The sequence below is a fragment of the Balaenoptera borealis genome, assembly GCF_965194805.1.
Source record: "Balaenoptera borealis genome assembly, chromosome: 4".
NCBI lineage: Eukaryota > Metazoa > Chordata > Mammalia > Artiodactyla > Balaenopteridae > Balaenoptera > Balaenoptera borealis.
Genome location: NC_138861.1, coordinates 51,939,540 through 51,957,807, shown reverse-complemented (window position 1 = coordinate 51,957,807; position 18,268 = coordinate 51,939,540). Strand labels below are relative to the sequence as shown.

The 18,268-nt window shown below is 40.8% G+C and overlaps 1 protein-coding gene and 1 long non-coding RNA gene across 7 annotated transcripts in view; one reads left to right on the top strand and one right to left on the bottom strand.

Moving 5' to 3' along the window:
- Window positions 1-18,085, top strand: part of LOC309628311 — a 28,161-nt gene extending 10,076 nt beyond the window's left edge. Inside the window, exons 2-3 of one of the 5 annotated variants that reach the window (XR_014244403.1) lie at window positions 349-5,738; window positions 15,320-18,085. This is a non-coding gene — a long non-coding RNA (uncharacterized lncRNA). Of the gene's footprint in view, window positions 1-348; window positions 5,939-15,319 lie in introns of those variants that run through there. The other 4 variants (XR_014244404.1, XR_014244405.1, XR_014244406.1 and 1 more) reach the window with 4 other exon arrangements.
- Window positions 6,089-18,268, bottom strand: part of LOC309628301 (placenta-specific gene 8 protein-like) — a 33,729-nt gene continuing 21,549 nt past the window's right edge. For both annotated transcript variants that reach the window (XM_082391223.1, XM_082391224.1), the window contains exons 5-6: window positions 13,879-13,993; window positions 6,089-11,812 (exon numbers count right to left, since the gene is read on the bottom strand). In XM_082391223.1, coding sequence (XP_082247349.1) covers window positions 13,889-13,993 — 105 coding nt within the window. In that variant the 3' untranslated portion in view covers window positions 6,089-11,812; window positions 13,879-13,888. The remainder of the gene's footprint in view (window positions 11,813-13,878; window positions 13,994-18,268) is intronic.

The window sequence follows — 18,268 nt, the reverse complement described above, 5'->3', positions numbered from 1 at the left end:
CAAACAAAAAAACACATAGATCAGCACGTATAGAAAAAACAAAACAAAACAAAACACATAGATCAGCACAAGTCAGCATGGCCTTGGCACCTGGGAAGGGAGTCTTATCATCAAAGGAGTACAGGGTTAGTGTCCCAGGAAGAGAGGCATTTAATCTTTACTTTTCACTTGGACATTCTTTACTACTGGTCAGTGTGCCCTTTTCTATAGTAATTAAAGCAGATGTACAATGTATGTTTGATAGGCCAGAAACAGGCTATTTTAGTAAGCATAAAATTCAAGTTAACTCATGCATAAGCCAGAATGACTTCCCTATATCTCAATATGTGGAAATTTCTTTTATCACAGGCTTGCCTGGCACTTGGGAGAAGCACGCTGAAGAGGAGGGCACAATTGACCCAGTGTGTCCCTTGGTCCCTGTGTGATGGCTCAGTAGGAACCCAGGAACTGAGCTGTGTGTCACTGGCATCCCACTGCACTCAGGTGACCTCTCTGTTTTTACTTTTGTGTTTTTTGAAATTGATAAAACTCACATCCTGTTCTCTACCCATAATTAAGAAACGTGTACATTGCCCAATCGTTGAATCTAATTAGTTTTTAAAAAAATCAATGTGAATATTATTGTGACTCTGTGATTATTTTTAAAGGCAGAGCCAAACTTCATTTTTCTTTATCCATTTAACACACCCTTACTAGTTGCTGGGCACTTTTCTAATCACTCTGCAATTATTAACTTAATCCTCATGACAGCCCTATGATGAAGGACTCTTATTAACCTTATTTTATGAGTGATGAAACTGCCAGGCAGAAAAGCAACAAGCAGAACGTCACAGAGTTAGTTAACTGAAGAGTCAGGATTTTTTTTTTTTTCTCTGAAGTTTCTATTCACTTATTACATGCTTTAATCATCTTCTCGATGCCAGTTTCAAATCTTGGGAATTCTGTTTTCCCTGGATGGCTCCTTCCTAAAAACCTCTATCTTCTTGCCCAGTTTGGGCTAGTTGTTCTCTAAACCTGCTGGGTTTCTATCCACCCGAATCTTTTCTTTATTTCTCCCCAGGATTTTTCAGATTCTAAGTCATCCTTTTTCATGGTTCACTCTCTCATTTAGCTCAACTGCATTGAATGTGACTTCCTAAGACAGGAAGTATGGGAAGTGCATTTTTTGAGTCTTTGCGTGCCTGAAAAAATTTTTTTATTCTTCCCTCACACTTCGTAGTTCAACTGGACTTATAATTCTATGTTTAAAATAAATTCCCCTATGGGAAGGAGGAATGAGGAGGAAGGGGAGACTCAAGCCAAAAGAAGGCAAGGAAGAAGAGGGAAAAGAGAGAGATGGAAAAAGAGAAATAGAAAGCAGAAAATAAGATGGCAGATTTTCCCCCCCAGATGTAGTACTCACTTTAAATACCTCGGTTAAAACACAAAGTTCTCAGATCAGATTTTTAAAATAAAGAAATAGAACTAGCCACATGTTCTAATCAAGATTTGCAGGAACATAATATACAGAAACTTAAAAAGTCAAGGGATAGATAAAAGTCTACCAGGCAACTAGCCAAAAGCAAGCTAGTGTCACTGTATTACTATGAGACAAATAATATTATAATGCAGTGAAAGTGCATGGACCTCAGTGGTCTCTACCCACATGGGTGAGCTCAAAAACGCATGGAAAAAAGCAAGTCAGAAGAATACACGTGGTAGAAAGATATTTATAGAAATTTCACATAATGAATATATGTTTTACAATACATATTTCCAAACCAAAATTATATTGGTCATCAAGACATGCATATGTGGTGAAACTATTATGGAAATCAAGGTAGGGGAAGAGGGGTTCAGGGTGCGGACCTCAAGTATATCACAGGTACTGATGATATTAAGTATCTTCAGTGGAGTGGAGGATTCATGGGTGTCGATTTATTATTATTTTGAAGCCGTTTTTGTATGTTATGTGCACTCTTGTCTACAAATTTCCTTTGGAACTTTGAAGGCATTGCTCCATGTTCTTCTGCTATCTGATGTGACTGAGGAGAAGTCAATCTCATTCTTATTCCTTTGTAAGCAATATGTTTTTGGAAGCTTTTAGAATTTTCTTTTTTATGCTTGTGTTTCTGAAATTTTACAATAAGATATCTAGTTGTAGATTGTCCCCTTTTCATTGTGCTGGCTCCTTTCACTGCAAAAACTCATATCCTTCAGTGCTAGGAAAATCTCATGTTATTTCATTCAGCTGTCGCTTCTGATGCCAGTGCATGTCTTATTCCATCTTCCATTGTTTTCAGTATTTCTGAAACAGTCTCTGGGATTTTATAGCAAAGAGCATCTCCCACTACTTTTTAGCCTCCTCTATAAGTATTCTAGAATATAACTTCCTCTAGTTTTTCTTCAACTACCATTTCTCCACCTAGTTTACATCTAGAAATTCACTGAACTCTATCCTTTCTGCTGATGACCCTCTTCCCAGTCTCTTGGTTTTATTTTTTTTAAATTAATTAACTAATGTTTCTTTTTTCTTTTTTTTAATATTTATTTATTTGGTTGCACCAGGTCTTAGTTGTGGCAGGTGGGCTCCTTAGTTGTGGCATGTGAACTCTTAGTTGCAGCATGCATGTGGGATCTAGTTCCCTGACCAGGGATTGAAACCGGGCTCCCTGCACTGGGAGCGCAGAGTCTTATCCCCTGCTTCACCGGGGAAGTCCCCAGTCTCTTGGTTTTAACTATAAGTCTCCAGGGATATTATTTAAATGCTCGTTTGTTGGCTCTTTAGCACAAAGCTTCTCCATCAGTTTTTCTGAGGTGCAGAGAGCATACCAATGGGGGAGGATTGAGTAGAGCCAAGGGAATTGGAGCCAGAGCCTGGATGAAACCATGCCTGCACACCTGAATGAGCACCCAAAAATACCCTGTACTCACTGTGTAATCTTGGACAGACAAGGGGATTCTCTTATCTGTGCTTTAGTTTCTAATGGAGGTAATAATACTAGATATACCAGTGAACAAATAGAGGAAATCCCAGGCTCCATGCAATTTATATCAAATGCCTTCCCCCTGATACACAGACTGGCACTACCTCCCCACCACAGTTTAGCTCTATGGAAGAAGGTTTCTCTTGGAGAGAGGGAGGGTTGAACATCTTGACTGCTAAATCAGGATAAACTGGTGGCAGTGGGTAGCCATGTGTGTGGGCACTTGGGGTGAATTGAGTCTGTGCTCTCCCCCCCACAGTGCCTTTGCACCTACTCTTTTCACTCACTGCCTGCACTGCCCTTCCTGTCCCTCTTGGCTAGTTGATTCCTAATCATCTTCTAGATCTCAACTCAATTGTCAGTTTCCTTGAGAAGCTTTCCCAGACCTTGATCATGCCAGTCAGGTCTCCGTACTGTGTATTCCTTTCTGTTAATACATCCCCCCACTAGACCACCTCCCTCATGTGGTTTCATTGTATGACCTCTGCACAGATTCCTCCTAAATTCCCCGCCCCCAACCCCAGGCCTTCCGTCTTGCCTCTCATCTCAAGAAAGTGAAACTGTCCAGTATTTCCTCTGCGTCTTGTTGACCCAGGCACTGTTTTCTCGCTGACAAAGCCTTGTTTGTTTGGTTCTACTGATTAAATGAATTCGATTTCTCTTCTACTATTATTTACTGACTGCTTTCATTATTTTTCTTTCTAAATATCATGTCATTTACTTGGAAAGGATAATATAGGTAAATGGTACAAAATTCAAAACTATAAAAGAGTGCATCGTGAAAAGTAAGTCTCCTTTCCTCTCTGGTGCCCCAGTTACACTGTCCCCTTGTATGAAGATGTTCACTGATGCCAGTTTCTTTTGTATCCTACAGGGATAGTAGATGTACTACAAGGATGTCCATCTTGATATTGTTTTTTTCTTGTATACAATAAGTGTACGCTCCTCTTGGCCTTGTTTTTGTTTTCATTTTATCAATTTATCTTGAAGACTTTTGTTTCCAACAAAATCTAACGTACAAAGTAAACCCAAATATGCACAACCTATACTTTTTCTTTCAAAGTATTTTATATGCTTTGTTTTATAGGTTTTATATACACGTTTTAATCATTTCTTTTTTTCTTCTTGTCCATTGTAATTCCTTGTAGTAGCTACCAATGTTTTAGAAAAGCATAATACACCCATAATGCTGTGTCTGTGATGGTAGAAGAGAATAAAGGGCTGGAGCAGTATCGAGAACGGCATCCCCTCCACAGGATCTCACCTGTGGGGATGGACAGGTGTGGAGGTAACCGCACCATGGTGAAGAGTCCACAGCAGAAAAAGAGTCGCAGGTGGAATTTTGCAAGCTTTTTTCTTTTTTAAAAAAATTAATTAATTTATTTTTGGCTGTGTTGGGTCTTCATTGCTGCGCTCAGGCTTTCTCTAGAGCAGTGAGCAGGGGCTATTCCTCGTTGCGGTGTGTGGGCTTCTCATTGTGGTGGCTTCTCTTGTTGAGGAGCGCGGGCTCTAGGTGCACGGGCTTCAGTAGTTGTGGCTCACGGGCTCTAGAGCACAGGCTCAGTAGTTGTGGCGCACGGGCTTAGTTGCTCCACGGCATGTGGGATCTTCCCAGACCAGGGCTCGAACCCGTGTCCCCTGCATTGGCAGGCGGACTCTCAACTACTGCGCCACCAGGGGAGTCCCTCTTGCAAGCTCTTGAGCCCTGAAAAGATCATGGTTTCCCTGTCCTATCATTTCTAGTTCAAAATAAATGTTTATTATTTGAAATGACATATCATTTATATGTGCTGAATTTCAAATGCATTTTTAATTAAAAAATTTTAATTTTAATTGACAAAAAAAATTTAATCTTAGATAAATGATTAGAAGTGTCTTGTTCTTTCTCTTGTCTCTCGCTCTGTGTCCCTGTTTCGCTGGGTCCCTGGGCATGTGCTTGGTCAGCTTCTTGGGTCACCCAGAACTGGTGGGGTGAACAGCACAAGGCACGTAGCTGGGTATCACAGAGCACTGGGAATCCAGAAGTGAACAAGACATAATCCCTGACTACAGGTCACTCTCTCAGGGGAGACAGACAGCAGGGCAATTTCAGTTCCATGTGGTAAGTGCAAATATGCTCTGATATCACCCTGGAAGGGTCTTAACCTAGGTGGGATCCAAGTTAGTCTCAGCCATATATTTCTAAATCACTAACCTCATTAATTATGTGTCAGTGTTCAAAGATAAGTTTATCAACATGTGCTGGGAGTATCTTATCGCAAGTTCCTATTACCAATTACATGCAATATAGCAGATTGCGTTTTTCAAAGATGGCCCTCCTCATGCTTATCCCACCCCACACACTCTTCTTACAGTGTGACTGTGTGACTGATATTCTCACACGTAGGGGTGTGTGTTCCCTCTCTTTGAATCTGAGTGGAAGCCTGTGACTGCCGACCAATGGAGCAGCAAGGGAAGTGATGCCATGTGACTTCTTAGCTCAGTCATACAAAGGATCTCCCCACCCTCCATGCTTGTCCTTGGAACCCACCACCGTATTTTGATGAAGACCAAGCTATATGGAGAGGCCACATGTGGGTGCTCTGGCCAACAGTCCCAGCAAGGCCCTCAGCCAATAAGGCAGCATCAACCACCAGACATGTGAATGAATGGACTTCAGATGGTCCCAAATCCTGGCCTTTGAGGCTTTGAACTGAGGATTAGGTATGATGGAGCAAAGGCAAGCTGTTCCCATTGATTCTGCCTGAATTCCTGACTCACAGAAAACACAAGGTACAATACATGATCATTGTTGTTTTAAGCCATTAAGTATAGGGAAATTTGTTATGTATGAACAGGTAACTAATACAATGCACAAAGCTATTTATGAGGATTTTTTTCTTTTTGTAGAAAGATGTGAGAAATTGGAATGATGGTGAACATATTCATGTTTATCATTTGCAAAAAATTAAAGCACAGTACTTTTATTTGGATGTTGATGAATGAAGTGACATTTAAAAACTATCATCTAGCAAGATGCTTTGAAAAGCCAAAAGCAGAGTAGTTGGTATAAACATAACTAACACTCATGTAATTCATACAAGTCTTGAGAGCTCAGAAACTGGAGTAAACCCCAGATGTTAAAGCCTACAGGTAAACAGCAGAGTCCAGCTTCCGCGAAACCCAGTAAGCACAATATTCAAACTTTAGTGTGTCTTGGAGTCACCAGTAATTGTGTTAGAAGTTCAGATTCCCACCCACTCCCTCCTCCCCTCCCCTCCCTGCCCAGGCCACCTCCCCTCCCCGGAGTATTTTCACGCAGGGTGGGGTTTGGGAATCAGTATTTCTGCAGTCTTCATGCAAGTTGACTACAGGCAACGCAACTTCAGCCTATGTTAGAAAACGTGTGAATTCTGGCAGTGCAGGCAGCTTAGCCGAGGCAGGGATGACCAGGCTGGGCTCCCCTCTGAGCTCCTGAGAGCGGATGCCACGCCCTGGTGTCCATCCTCGTGTCCAGGGCCGGGCTGTGCACAGAGCACACTCGGGGGACATTGGCTGAGCCGAGGCCATCACTGTGGGTGCTCCTAGAGCCGGGCGCTCCCTCCAATTTCATAGTGTGGCTGGCCCGTGCCCGAGCTCCCCAAGAAAACGCTTCCACTCCAAGGAAATCGCTCATGCGGGAGTCTCATAAGAAATTTCTGCTGCTTTGTTTTTGTTTTGTTTCTAATTAGTAGAGATGCGGGAGTGAGTAGAGAGATCTAGAGAAAGTACAAAGGGAAACATTCCTTTACAGAAATTGTTGGTAAATGTTATTTATTCATTCTACAACAGCTTTTGAATTTAAGCTCCTTGAAATAGTCTTTTTTTTTTTTTTTTTTTTTTAACTGCTTTGTCCCCAGAGCTTCACATAATGCTTGGCAAATGACAAGAATGATAACAAAGGTAATTTACTTTTCTTGGGCGCTTACTGTGTGTTAGGTACTCTTCTAAACACTTTATATATATTATTCATTGTATCTTTACATCAGCCCTGTGAGGTAGGTTCTAATATTATCCCCATTTAATAAGTTCATAAACTGAGGCACAGAGAGGCACATAGTAGGCACTCAGTAAATACTTATTGAATGAACTATTTGTGGAGTGCTTCCTATGTGCAAAGCTATCTGCTAAGCTCTGAGGAGGGTAAAGAAATGAAGAAGACATGATCCTGTCTGGAAAAGGATCTGGGAAAAGGGTTTCCAGTCTCATATGCCAGCATGTTTGTGAGATTCCTGATTACACTGCCGGGAAGGGTGGACAGAGCCTGCTTCCTTCCATCTCCCACCTCCCGTCCTGCCATGAACTGACATTCTTGGCTGAAACTGTGAGAAAGCAATGCAAGTCAGCATGTCTTAAACAAAATGACCCAAGGATGAGATGACAGCCATTTCCTATAGAATGCCGGAATGATAATTTATTTCTAAAGAAATTCAGATAACTAAGCAATCAGTTTCCTGCAAGTGATTATTAATAGAGTGAACCCTTGGGACTTGACTGTTAGTGAGCCACAGCAATAAGGCTGAGTTCATTTTGGGGCTCAGAGGGACACAAGGGAAGTTTCCTTGTGTCTAGCCCTCTCCTTGTCCCCCCCCCACTCCCTCGCCCTGCCCCATTTGTTATTCTAGCCTTTATCACCCTCCAAATGTGGAAAGGCATGATCCAACAGTTGAATTTCCCCAAGATAGTTACCCTTTCATAGCCATCCACAGGAGAAATCATTTGCTGTCCCTCCCCACAGCCCTGCAAACGAGAGACCCTCTCCAAAAAAGCTCCTCCATTTGAGTGGCCCAATTTAAGTGTCTGCATATTATTTGGTCTCTCACTTTCGAAACACTCTCCTATATCCCTTAGTTTCACTCTCCCTTCACACAAACTGCTCCTTCTGAGTTTTGCTAACCTTCCCTTTTTCTAACTAATGTCCAAATCTTAGAGTTCTTCAGCCCTGGCCCTCAACCCTCTTCTCTCTCTGTTCTTCCTTGCTCGTCTCATTCATTGCCATGGATTCAAGCACCAGTTTAGTGCCATCGAATCTAAAATTTGTATTTCTACCCTGGGTCTCTCCTTTGACTGAAACTCTTGACATCACTGTCTTGACTCGTTCCCTTGGATGCCTTATACCCCTCAAACTTAACAAGTCCCAAAAGAGCTTTCAATGTTCTTGAAACCTCTTCTCCCATCCCACTCCAGTCTTCCCCATTTTGCTTAGTGGCTCTCTCCTCCACCTGGCTGCTCAAGCTGGAAAACAAATTACCCTGAATTTCTTCCCTTTCTTGATATCCTTCAGTTAAATTCATTGGTGTTTAGCTTTTCTTGATTGTGCCTCTCAAAGTTTAGACCTACATGCTTTTGAAAGCTGGAAACCTTAAAAAATGGCTATCTTTTAGCTGCCAGAAATTTGTATCTTTGCTGTCAGTGAAAATTGGAAATTCGTGGGGAAGATTCTTCTTTTGTTCTGGGAGAAATAATTTTGTTTTCAGTTTTAGGGGGAAAAGAGTAGTTCCTTAGTTTGAACGAATCATCAGATGTTTTAAAAGTATATCTTCAGGGACTTCCCTGGTGGTCCAGTGGTTAAGAATCCGTGCTCCCAACGCAGGGGGCTCGGGTTCAATCCCTGGTTGGGGAACTAGATCCCGCACGCCGCAGCTAAGACCCGGCGCAGCCAAATAAATAAATATTAAAAAAAAAAAAAAAGTATATCTTCATCAGTCAGGTCTAGAGGGATGAGAAGCAGATAGCTGCAGCAACTCATCAATCTGCTGCAATCCTCCAGGAGGAGCTTTATTGAGAACAGATGGACTACAGTTCTGACCCCCACAAGGCAAAACACAGAGTGCCTCACGGCATCTGTGGCAGATTCTATTTTCCAAAGATGGCTGCAACAATAGCCCTTGTCTCTTATGTTCTTCAAGCGCCTTGCCACGCTCCGCTGAGTCAGCGTCTGTGTTCCCTCCCTCTTGAAACTGGGTGGACCTTTGCCACTGCCTCAACAAAGAGAGTTCGGAAGAAATGAAGCTATGTGACTTCTGAATCTAGATCATAAAAATGTTACTGACTTCCATATCGTTCTCTTGAGATGCTTGCCCTGGACTCCCAGCAACCATACTGTGAGGCAGTCCAAGCAGCCTGTGGTGTGGCTAATGTAGAGAGGAGCCCAGGCCCTTAGGCTCAAGCCCGGGCTGAACCCATGGCCAAGAGGCACCTCCAACTATCTTCCAGCCCGGGGTGAGCTCTCCCAGTTCACACTGCATGAGCAGAGACAGAGTATCCTGCCCAAATTAGAGACTCTTGAGTAGAAGAAATGGCTGTTGTTGTTTAAGCCGCTAAGCAGCAGCAGCTAACTCTGATATAGCATCCATGGCAGGAAGAATGTATGGATAATTATTACATACCCTGGAAAAGTGAGATGAATTCTTTTGTGCTGTCTTTTGCTTTGTCAATTTGTCAATCTCCTACATGTCTTTTCCCCCAGCCCCAACCTCAACCTCCTCTGAGGTTGCTTCTTGGCTCTAGCAGTTTACCTCTGGCATGCAGTAGCATTTAAGGAGGTTTTGATTTAATTAAGGGAAGTGGCCTCGTATGAGGGAGCCTTAGGCATTTGGAAGGTACAGGATAAAGCGTAATATCAAGAGTGGGAGAATGAAGCTAATGAGAACTGTTCTCATCCTCATCAAAGATTTTGTAAAAACCTTTTTATTTATCATAACTTTTAAGTAACTTGAAAGTAAGCTACATGGAAAGCTCATTATTTTGCTTAAAAGCAGAATTCCACACCCATCCTGCATCTTTGGGGCTATGGTTCCTAGGACCAGAAGGCTGAGATGGAACTAAATTGCTCTTCATAAGAAAGGTATGTGGGCTGCACCCCACTGTTCATTGTAGCATTATTTACAATTGCCAGGACATGGAAACAACCTAAGTGTCCACTGACAGATGAATGGGTAAAGAAAATGTGATATATATTGGAATATTGTTGGAATATTGTTCAGTCATAAAAAGAAGGAAGTCCTGCCATTTGCAACAACATGGATGGAACTTGAAGGCATTATGCTTTAGTGAAACAAGTCAGACTGAAAGACAAATACCATGTGATCTCACTTATATGTGGAATCTAAAAAAACCAAACCAAACCAAACCAAAAACACCCAAACTCATAGATACAGAGAACAGATTGGTGGTTGCCAGCAGTGGGAGGTGGGCAAAAATGAAGGTGGTCATAAGGTACAAGCTTCTAGTGAGTAAGTCATGGGGATATAATGTACAGCATGGTGACTATAGTTAATAGCACTGTAGTGCATATTTTTTGATATTTATTAATATGGCAAGTCATTCATAATTTGTGGCTAAGCCGTAAAACAAAACAAGCAATTTAGAAAATGGTATGGACAACATCATCACATAGTTTCATAAGGAAAATGACTAGAAAAAATACCTCCAAATAGTTTCATTTTGCACAAATGTCTTATCTGATTACTATTCTTGCCACCTTTTATACTTTTGAAACTAATCTACTGACCTCTTAACCACAGTATTTTCCATGTGCTGGGGGAGTAAAAAGGAAATTAGAACAAATATGATCTGTCCCCGCTTTCATGCTGCTTATCAGTTACCATCGATGCAGGTGTTAAACAAACCAAAAAATAGAAAAAATGAAGACTGCTAGGAAGGCAACAGACAGGATATTCTATAAATTTATAATAGCAATCCTTGGAATCCTAAACCCCAGGGTTAATTTTTATAAGACAATAAATAAATAAAAAACACTTCTGTGTACTGTTATGAACAATGAAATAGGACCTGCTTTCTAGACTCAGCACTGCCATTCTGTATACATTGGTGACCTTGTAATGCCATTTAAGTTTTCTGTCTTGCATATTTGAAAGTTGCCGAGAGAGTAAATCTTAAAAGTTCTCATCACAAGAAGAAAAAATCTTGTAACTGTGCGGTGATGGATGTGAACTAGAATTATTGTGATGGTCATTTTGCAATATATACATATATCAAATCATTACGTTGTACACCTAAAACGAGTGCAATATTATACGTCAATTATATCTCAATTAAAAAAATGAAATAAAATGCCAAGTTAACCTAGAAAAAAAAGGAAAAATAAAGGTATGTGGAGCCCCTGTGGCTGGCTTGCTGCAGGGGATGACTTTGGGGAGGACAGAGATGGGCGATGGGAATGTTAATTAAGTGGTTTGCTACATGGCTTATGACAGAAATCCTCCCTTTGTGTATAAAATCTACAGTAAACTCTGCATTGCTAGGCAATTAACTCCTGGAGTAGATTTACTTTATGGGGCTGTGAAGACATGCCAAAAGACATTCAGGCTCCCTGAGGGAGGAAACCACACTTTCCTGGGGTGAAGGGCCGTGCAGGGTAACACCTAGTCTCCCAGTGCAGGGAAAATCCAAAATAACAGAAGGCTTTTACTTGACAACATTTAAAAAAACTTCTTATTCTGGACATTTTCAAACTTACGTAAAGGTAGAAAAGTAGAATGAAGAATCTCTACGAACCCATCATTCAACTTTGACATTTTGACAAGCTTGGGCTCATTTTTAAAAGAAGCATATTGTAATTTTCCATGAAGCAGTATTTGAAGACACAAGAATTGTTGAGGAAATTCATTTTTTAATGGCATTCATCTTAGAGAACAGCAGTGGAAATATATTTCTTTCAAAATAAACCAAAAATTAAAAATGTTTTGAAGCCATTTGAAACCATATGATTAGCTGAATTAATTTCTAAGACTTGAGGTGAGATAGCACTGAATAGATGCAGTATTTCATTCCAGCATTTTCTTTCACTACTATGTGAATTTGACCTGTAGAAATCAGAAGAAGAAAAGGAAAGAAAGACTAAATCGATGAATGAATTAGGACTTATCAATTCCATCTTTACATTATCTTGTTCCAAGTATCAAAACTTTCATTCCACTGCTACCCTACTGCCAAATTGCTGCATATTTAAAATCTATATCAAATAATGGCCCGTGGTTCAGTACAACCTATTTGGAAGAGTCACAATCACTACTTAAGATTCAGATGAGTCTTCTAGGTTGGAGCCTCATTATGCTTCCTTGCTTGAAAGTTGCATTTATTTATTCATCCACATTAGTTATTAAGTGTCTACTATGCATCAGACACCATTGCTAGGTGGTTGGGTAAACCAACAGAATGCTCTGTAGATTGCCAGAGCTAACCTCTCTTATCAAATGGCAATGACTCATCAAACATGCTAAGGTAAGAGACTCCTAAAGGCAGAGACCCCAAAACAATTTTTTTCATTAACTGGATGACTAGACCAGTAAACTGCCACATTCTAAGTAGGAGACTAGGGCTACTTTGGCAAAATTCTGAGCCACATTGGTAACAAAGGGCTTTAAAGAAACATCAATGCTAGGGAAGATAAACAACAGCCAATTCTCAGGAGGTAGGGTACAAGGAGGAAAAAGAATAAGAAAACTCACCATCTTGACTCTGCTTGTAAATGAGTAAAGCACATTGAAGAAAGCAATCAGAAGACAAATACTAGGATACTAAAATGGTACTAGGGGCTTCCCTGGTGGCGCAGTGGTTGAGAATCCGCCTGCCCATTCAGGGGACACGGGTTCGATCCCTGGTCTGGGAAGATCCCACATGCCATGGAGCAACTAAGCCTGTGCTCTAGAGCCCGTGAGCCACAACTACTGAGTCCGCGTGCCGCAACCACTGAAGCCCGCATGCCTAGAGTCCGTGCTCCGCAACAAGAGAAGCCACCGCAATGAGAAGCCTGCGCACCACAACGAAGAGTAGCCCCTGCTCGCTGCAACTAGAGAAAAGCCCGCGTGCAGCAGCGAAGACCCAACATGGCCAAAAATAAATAAGTAAAATAAATAAATTTATAAAAAATAATAATAACAAAATAAAATGGTACTAAAATGCAACATGAAATGAGCTAAGATGTTCATGAAGAGGACATCATTTGGTGCTGCATGTGGGCAAAATAAGTAAGAGGGAGACAGACTGTGCCAGTGCCAACCAGTCATACTCATGAAGGCACGATCCTGACCAAACACTTTTGAAGACTTTTTGGGAGATAAGACTTTGTAGACAATAGCTATTTCCAGGTGAAGATAAAACTTTGATAACAAATTCAATGGGATTGGCAGTAAGTGATGGAAAGGCAAGACTGAGTAAGCCTTTGCCCTCTGGCTTGAGAAAAATATGAAGAACTGAGAGGATTAAAAATGTGACCAGGAGAGCTTAGGGAACTAGGTAAATGAGTAGCTGCCCAACTTTGACCATACTGCCACCAAAAAGTCAGTGCTCTTCTTCCTAAACAGGAGCTTTGGGCATTTTGGATAACTGAGTGAATTGTCCACACTTAATTTATAGAGACTAAGATAGCTTTCTACCACTTTGGAGAATGAATTATTATTTCAATATTGTGGAGTTGACAAGAACATATAACTAGATATGTTACCCAGTCACACTTAGTGTAACATCTCAATGGGTTACTGTTGGCAGCAGTGGACCTGTGATCTAGGCTTAGGGAAATGAATGTTCTGTCGTACACGTATCTCTACTACCTTAAATCATGATGTAGTTAAGATAGGTATGGATGAGATGTGGTATGTTTATTTGTTACATCACACGGCCACTCCACCTGTGGCAGACATCCTAACAAATCACAGAATTCTTTCCCATCCAGTCAGGATTAGCCCTCCCTATCCAGGCTCTGGGAAGCTGACTCCCAACTGATTGGTGTAGGCTGGCCATTGAAAGTCATTTACCCCCCATTTGGTAAGGGATATCTCATGTATCTGTGAGACAGAGTACCAAAGAAATCAAAGATGTCTTTGAGAATTTGTTTTGATACTCACAAATCAAAGAATTCCCACCAACTTACCAAGCATCTTTTACAAAGCATTCATTGCTTTTCTTTTTTCAATATCTCGCTTGAGTTGACAAAGGGTGCAATTAGGGAAACATGCCAGCCACAGGAAATCATTACAAATAGACCCCTGTTAAAAAACAAACAAACGGATCAACATGTAGCCTATAAATACAGTCATACAATTCCTTGCATTTGTTTAACTTTTCATACCTCTTTAAAACATACATTTTATGTCACTTGTTTATCATGAGAATTCTGTGACGTTATCCCTATTTTTCTGATGACCAAGTGAAGTTAACTGACTTGCTAAGATCACATAAATTGGTAGCAGTGATTGGTCTTTCTCTTCTCAAGCCAGTACCTTTTTCATAATAACATACCATTTCAAATGATCTGCAGGTTACAATTATAGCCCCAGTTCTCTATCATCTGTTGTCTCTTTTTTTGTTCCTTTTTAAGAAAACTTTGGTTTATTTATTATTTTTATTAACGTGGAATTGTTCCCTTTAAAGCCAGTTGTGTAATGCACCAATTTTTCCAATTGGTTGTGAGTATAGTGCCAGATGAGGCCTCACCTTGTATCCCTCTAGCCATTTCCATTGACATCCCTCATGCTATTCTGCAAGGGAGGAAGTCCATAGTGAGGGAGGGATATATAAATTATGGGGAAAAGAAGAAAGAAGATAATGAATAGTGTCTGGAAAAGCCACTATTCATTCGTAGAATGGGCTGCTTTGCAAAGTTTTTTTTAAAATAAATTTATTTATTTATTATATTTATTTTTGGCTGCGTTGGGTCTTTGTTGCTGTGCGCGGGCTTTCTCTAGATGAGGCAAGCAGGGGCTACTCTCCGTTACGGTGCATGGGTTTCTCACTGCGGTGGCTTCTCTTGCTGCGGAGCGCGGGCTTCAGTAGTTGTGGCTCGTGGGCTCTAGAGCGCAGGCTCAGTAGCTGTGGCGCATGGGCTCAGTTGCTCCGCAGCATGTGGGATCTTCCCGGACCAGGGCTCAAACCCATATCCCCTGCATTGGCAGGCGGATTCTTAGCCACTGCGCCACCAGGGAAGCCCTTTGCAAAGTTTTGAGGGCCCTCTTCATGGTAGGCCTAGTTGGGTCTTAATGACCCTTGGGTAGAGATGCCCTTGAAGGGACTCCTGCTCTGTGTAGTCGGCACTGAGTGATCTGAGGGTTCTAGTCTGACAACCAGATTCTATGACTGTGTGTCTTGACTGATTGAAATAATTTTGAACTCCATTTTTGGAGAGCACTTATTCTTTAAAATGTTGAATTTAATACAACTCCCAATTTACAGTGTGAGCAGAGACAGAGAGAAACAGAGAGAGAGAGAGCAGGAAAGAGAGAGAGAGAGATCTATAGTATATAAGGGTTGGGAGCTCCTAAATGGTGAGATTATAAGTGATTTATTTTTCATAAAATTTTTTTTCTTTGCTACAGTGATTTTGATGTTCATCTAACAGAGAAAGCATGTGGGACAAAGAGTGGACAACAAGATAACAATGTTAGAAATCTTCTAATGTTGTGACCTTCATCAGATGGAGGAATGGATATTCAGCTTGAAGACAATTCAGTCTCTTGGCCTTCTCTTTTTCCCTGATAAAGCATCCAAATCCTCTAACCCTTCCTCAAAGTACTTGTGTTTTTCATTCTTTAGTTCATTGTTTATTTTTATTCTTTTTATCTTTTAAACCTTCATTAAACCAACACTTGCTGAATACATATTATATGCTACAAAGAAGAAAATATTCAACAAGGATGTAACCACTTTTCTGTTCCAGCATGTCTGTGCCTGTCTTTTACCTCAGGAAGTTTTTAGGGGGAAAAAGTCCTACTATTATTTGCTGAGAGACCTAGGGAAACCTTTAGAAAACACACCCTAATTCTAAGTCTGTTTCATAATACAGATAGAGAGAATATAGAAAAGAAAAAACATTCCTTTTTCAAATGAGAGGAAATGAACTGCAGGTTTATACCATGCTGAAGTTAATAAGGGACATAAACGCCTTGACCAGAACAGCTTCTTGGGAAATGGGTGCCAGAAGCAAAGATTTTGCTTACATCATTCTGTTTGGGAAAGGGGACTGGTGCTTCATTTTTTTGGAAGCCGTTAAAAAAAGAAGTCTTGTTATAAGCACTATTTGCAGAATCGTTGAGCAAATAAACGAATGGATGGTGGTACATGGCTGAATACACTTGGATTTGGGAAGACAAGATGGTCGAGTGGGAAAAACCAGACCTGACTCCAAGTCAGAATAAACTTGAGCCCGAATTTCAGCATTTACATGTTCTGTGACCTTAAGCCTTTCTCAGTCCTGGTTTTCATGTCTATAAAGTGGAGATAACAGTCCCTGCACCATAAAGAGTTTGTAAGTAGTAAATGAGCACATATATGTTAAGGTAGTATCCCAGCACCTAGGCGTTCAATCAGTGGTTGTTTTTTTTCTTTCTCCTCTGCTGCAGAGGTTGTGGCCCTAGCCAAAGGGATGCTGTCTTGACTGTGTCCTGCCTCTGTGTCCAGGGTCAGGTCAGAGAGGCTGTATTGGAGCAGTTTGCATAGATGCAAAAGTTTGCATAGAAGCAAAGGGGAAACAAAGCAAAGAACCTGAATTATATAAATTATATTATTATATTATTATATAATAATATAATCTATAATATATATTATATTATTATTTATATAAATTATATAAATCAGTCCTAGGATTTACTAGCCATTTCTGAAGTCTGTTCTAAGGAGGAAGAAGAGAGATACATTGTCTATAAATACACTTATTTAATGTATACCAAGGAAACTTATTATAGCATAGAATCCCAGACCCTAGAAGTGACCTTAGAAATCATCTTGCACAACTTTCTCACGACAGATGAGAAAGTTGATGCTGACAGATGACTTCTCAGAGAGTCCAGAAGTTAGCTATTTTCTGAGCTGTTCCCAGAACCTTTATCTCCAGAATCCAGCTAAGCACCCCTTCCTCTACGCCACTATGGTCGGGCCACTTTGAGAGTCTCACCCTCACACCCATGTACACAGCTACATACACCCAACACTTAGCGTACAGTTTTGGGAAGTTTATGGGACAGTCACAAAGTTAAGAACCCCTGTGTTAAGTTATGCTGGCATAAATGAGTGGCGTAAATGAGAGCTGCAGGCAGTGCTGAGAGACAGGCAGCTGAGCTAAGAACAAAGATAATAACAGTTACCTGCCAGGCCCTGTGCTAAGTCCTTTCCATGCATGATCTCATGTGACTCTTACTATGCCACCTTGGGTGGAGGTATCATTCTTACCATTTCATCAGTGAGGGAGCCAAAGCTTAGTAAGATGAGTAACTTGTTCTCGGTCACAATGAGCGGGGCAGAGGCTAAGTTTTCAGGAACACAAATCCGTCCTGTCACTTCTTTGTTTAAAAGAATTTTAATGGCTTTCCAGCTCACTTAGAATAAAAGCTAAAGTTCTTATAATGGTCTGCAAGGCCCTAGAATGTCTAACTCTTGCTAATTCTCTGATGTCATCTTCTTGTATTATCTCTCCACGTGCCCATCTCCCTGCCCCCCCCCCAAACTATTTCTGCCTCTCTGGCTGCTTGCTGTGTCTGGAACATTCCAGGTAAGCTCTACTTCAGGACCTTGGCTCTAGCTATTTCCTCTGCCTGGACTTTCCCCAGATGAGCCATCCTCTCATCCTTTTAGGTCTTTACTTTCTTACTGAGGTCTTTCCTGATAACGCTATTCAAAATTAGAACCTTTCAACACGCTATTCCTCTTCCTTGCTTTATTTTTCTCTGTTGCACTTATCGCCATCCTATAGATTATACTCTTACTTAGTTATATTGCAGCTATCTTCTTCCATTAGTGTCTGAGCCCTACCATTGATAACCATCATAGTAGTAATTGATGCGGGCAAGAATCTTCGATGGGTGAAGGTTTGATGAGGAACAGGGTATTTACATCTCTCTAAAAAGTCCTTATCCATTATAAAGGGGAAAATAGCAACCTTGTGGTGGAGAATCTTGACAGATGCTATCTTAACCAAGGAATCAAAGTTAACATCATGCATAATGAGATAAATTGATGTCACGTGCTTCCTGATGTGATGCAAAGCAAACATAACATCGCTTCTGTGGAGTTTCTGCCAAAAGTGTGTAACCTAAGTCTAATCATAAGGAAACATTTGACAAGCCAAACTGAGGGATAGTCTACAAAATAACTGAGAAACTCTTCCATATTGTAGAAGACTAAAGAGGCATGACAACTGAATACAACGTTTGCTTCTAGATTGATTTTCTTTTCATCTAAAGAAAATTATTGGGATAATTGGTGAAGCTTAAATAATATCCATAGATTACCTAATAGTACTGTATCAATGTTAAATTCCTGGTTTTGATAAT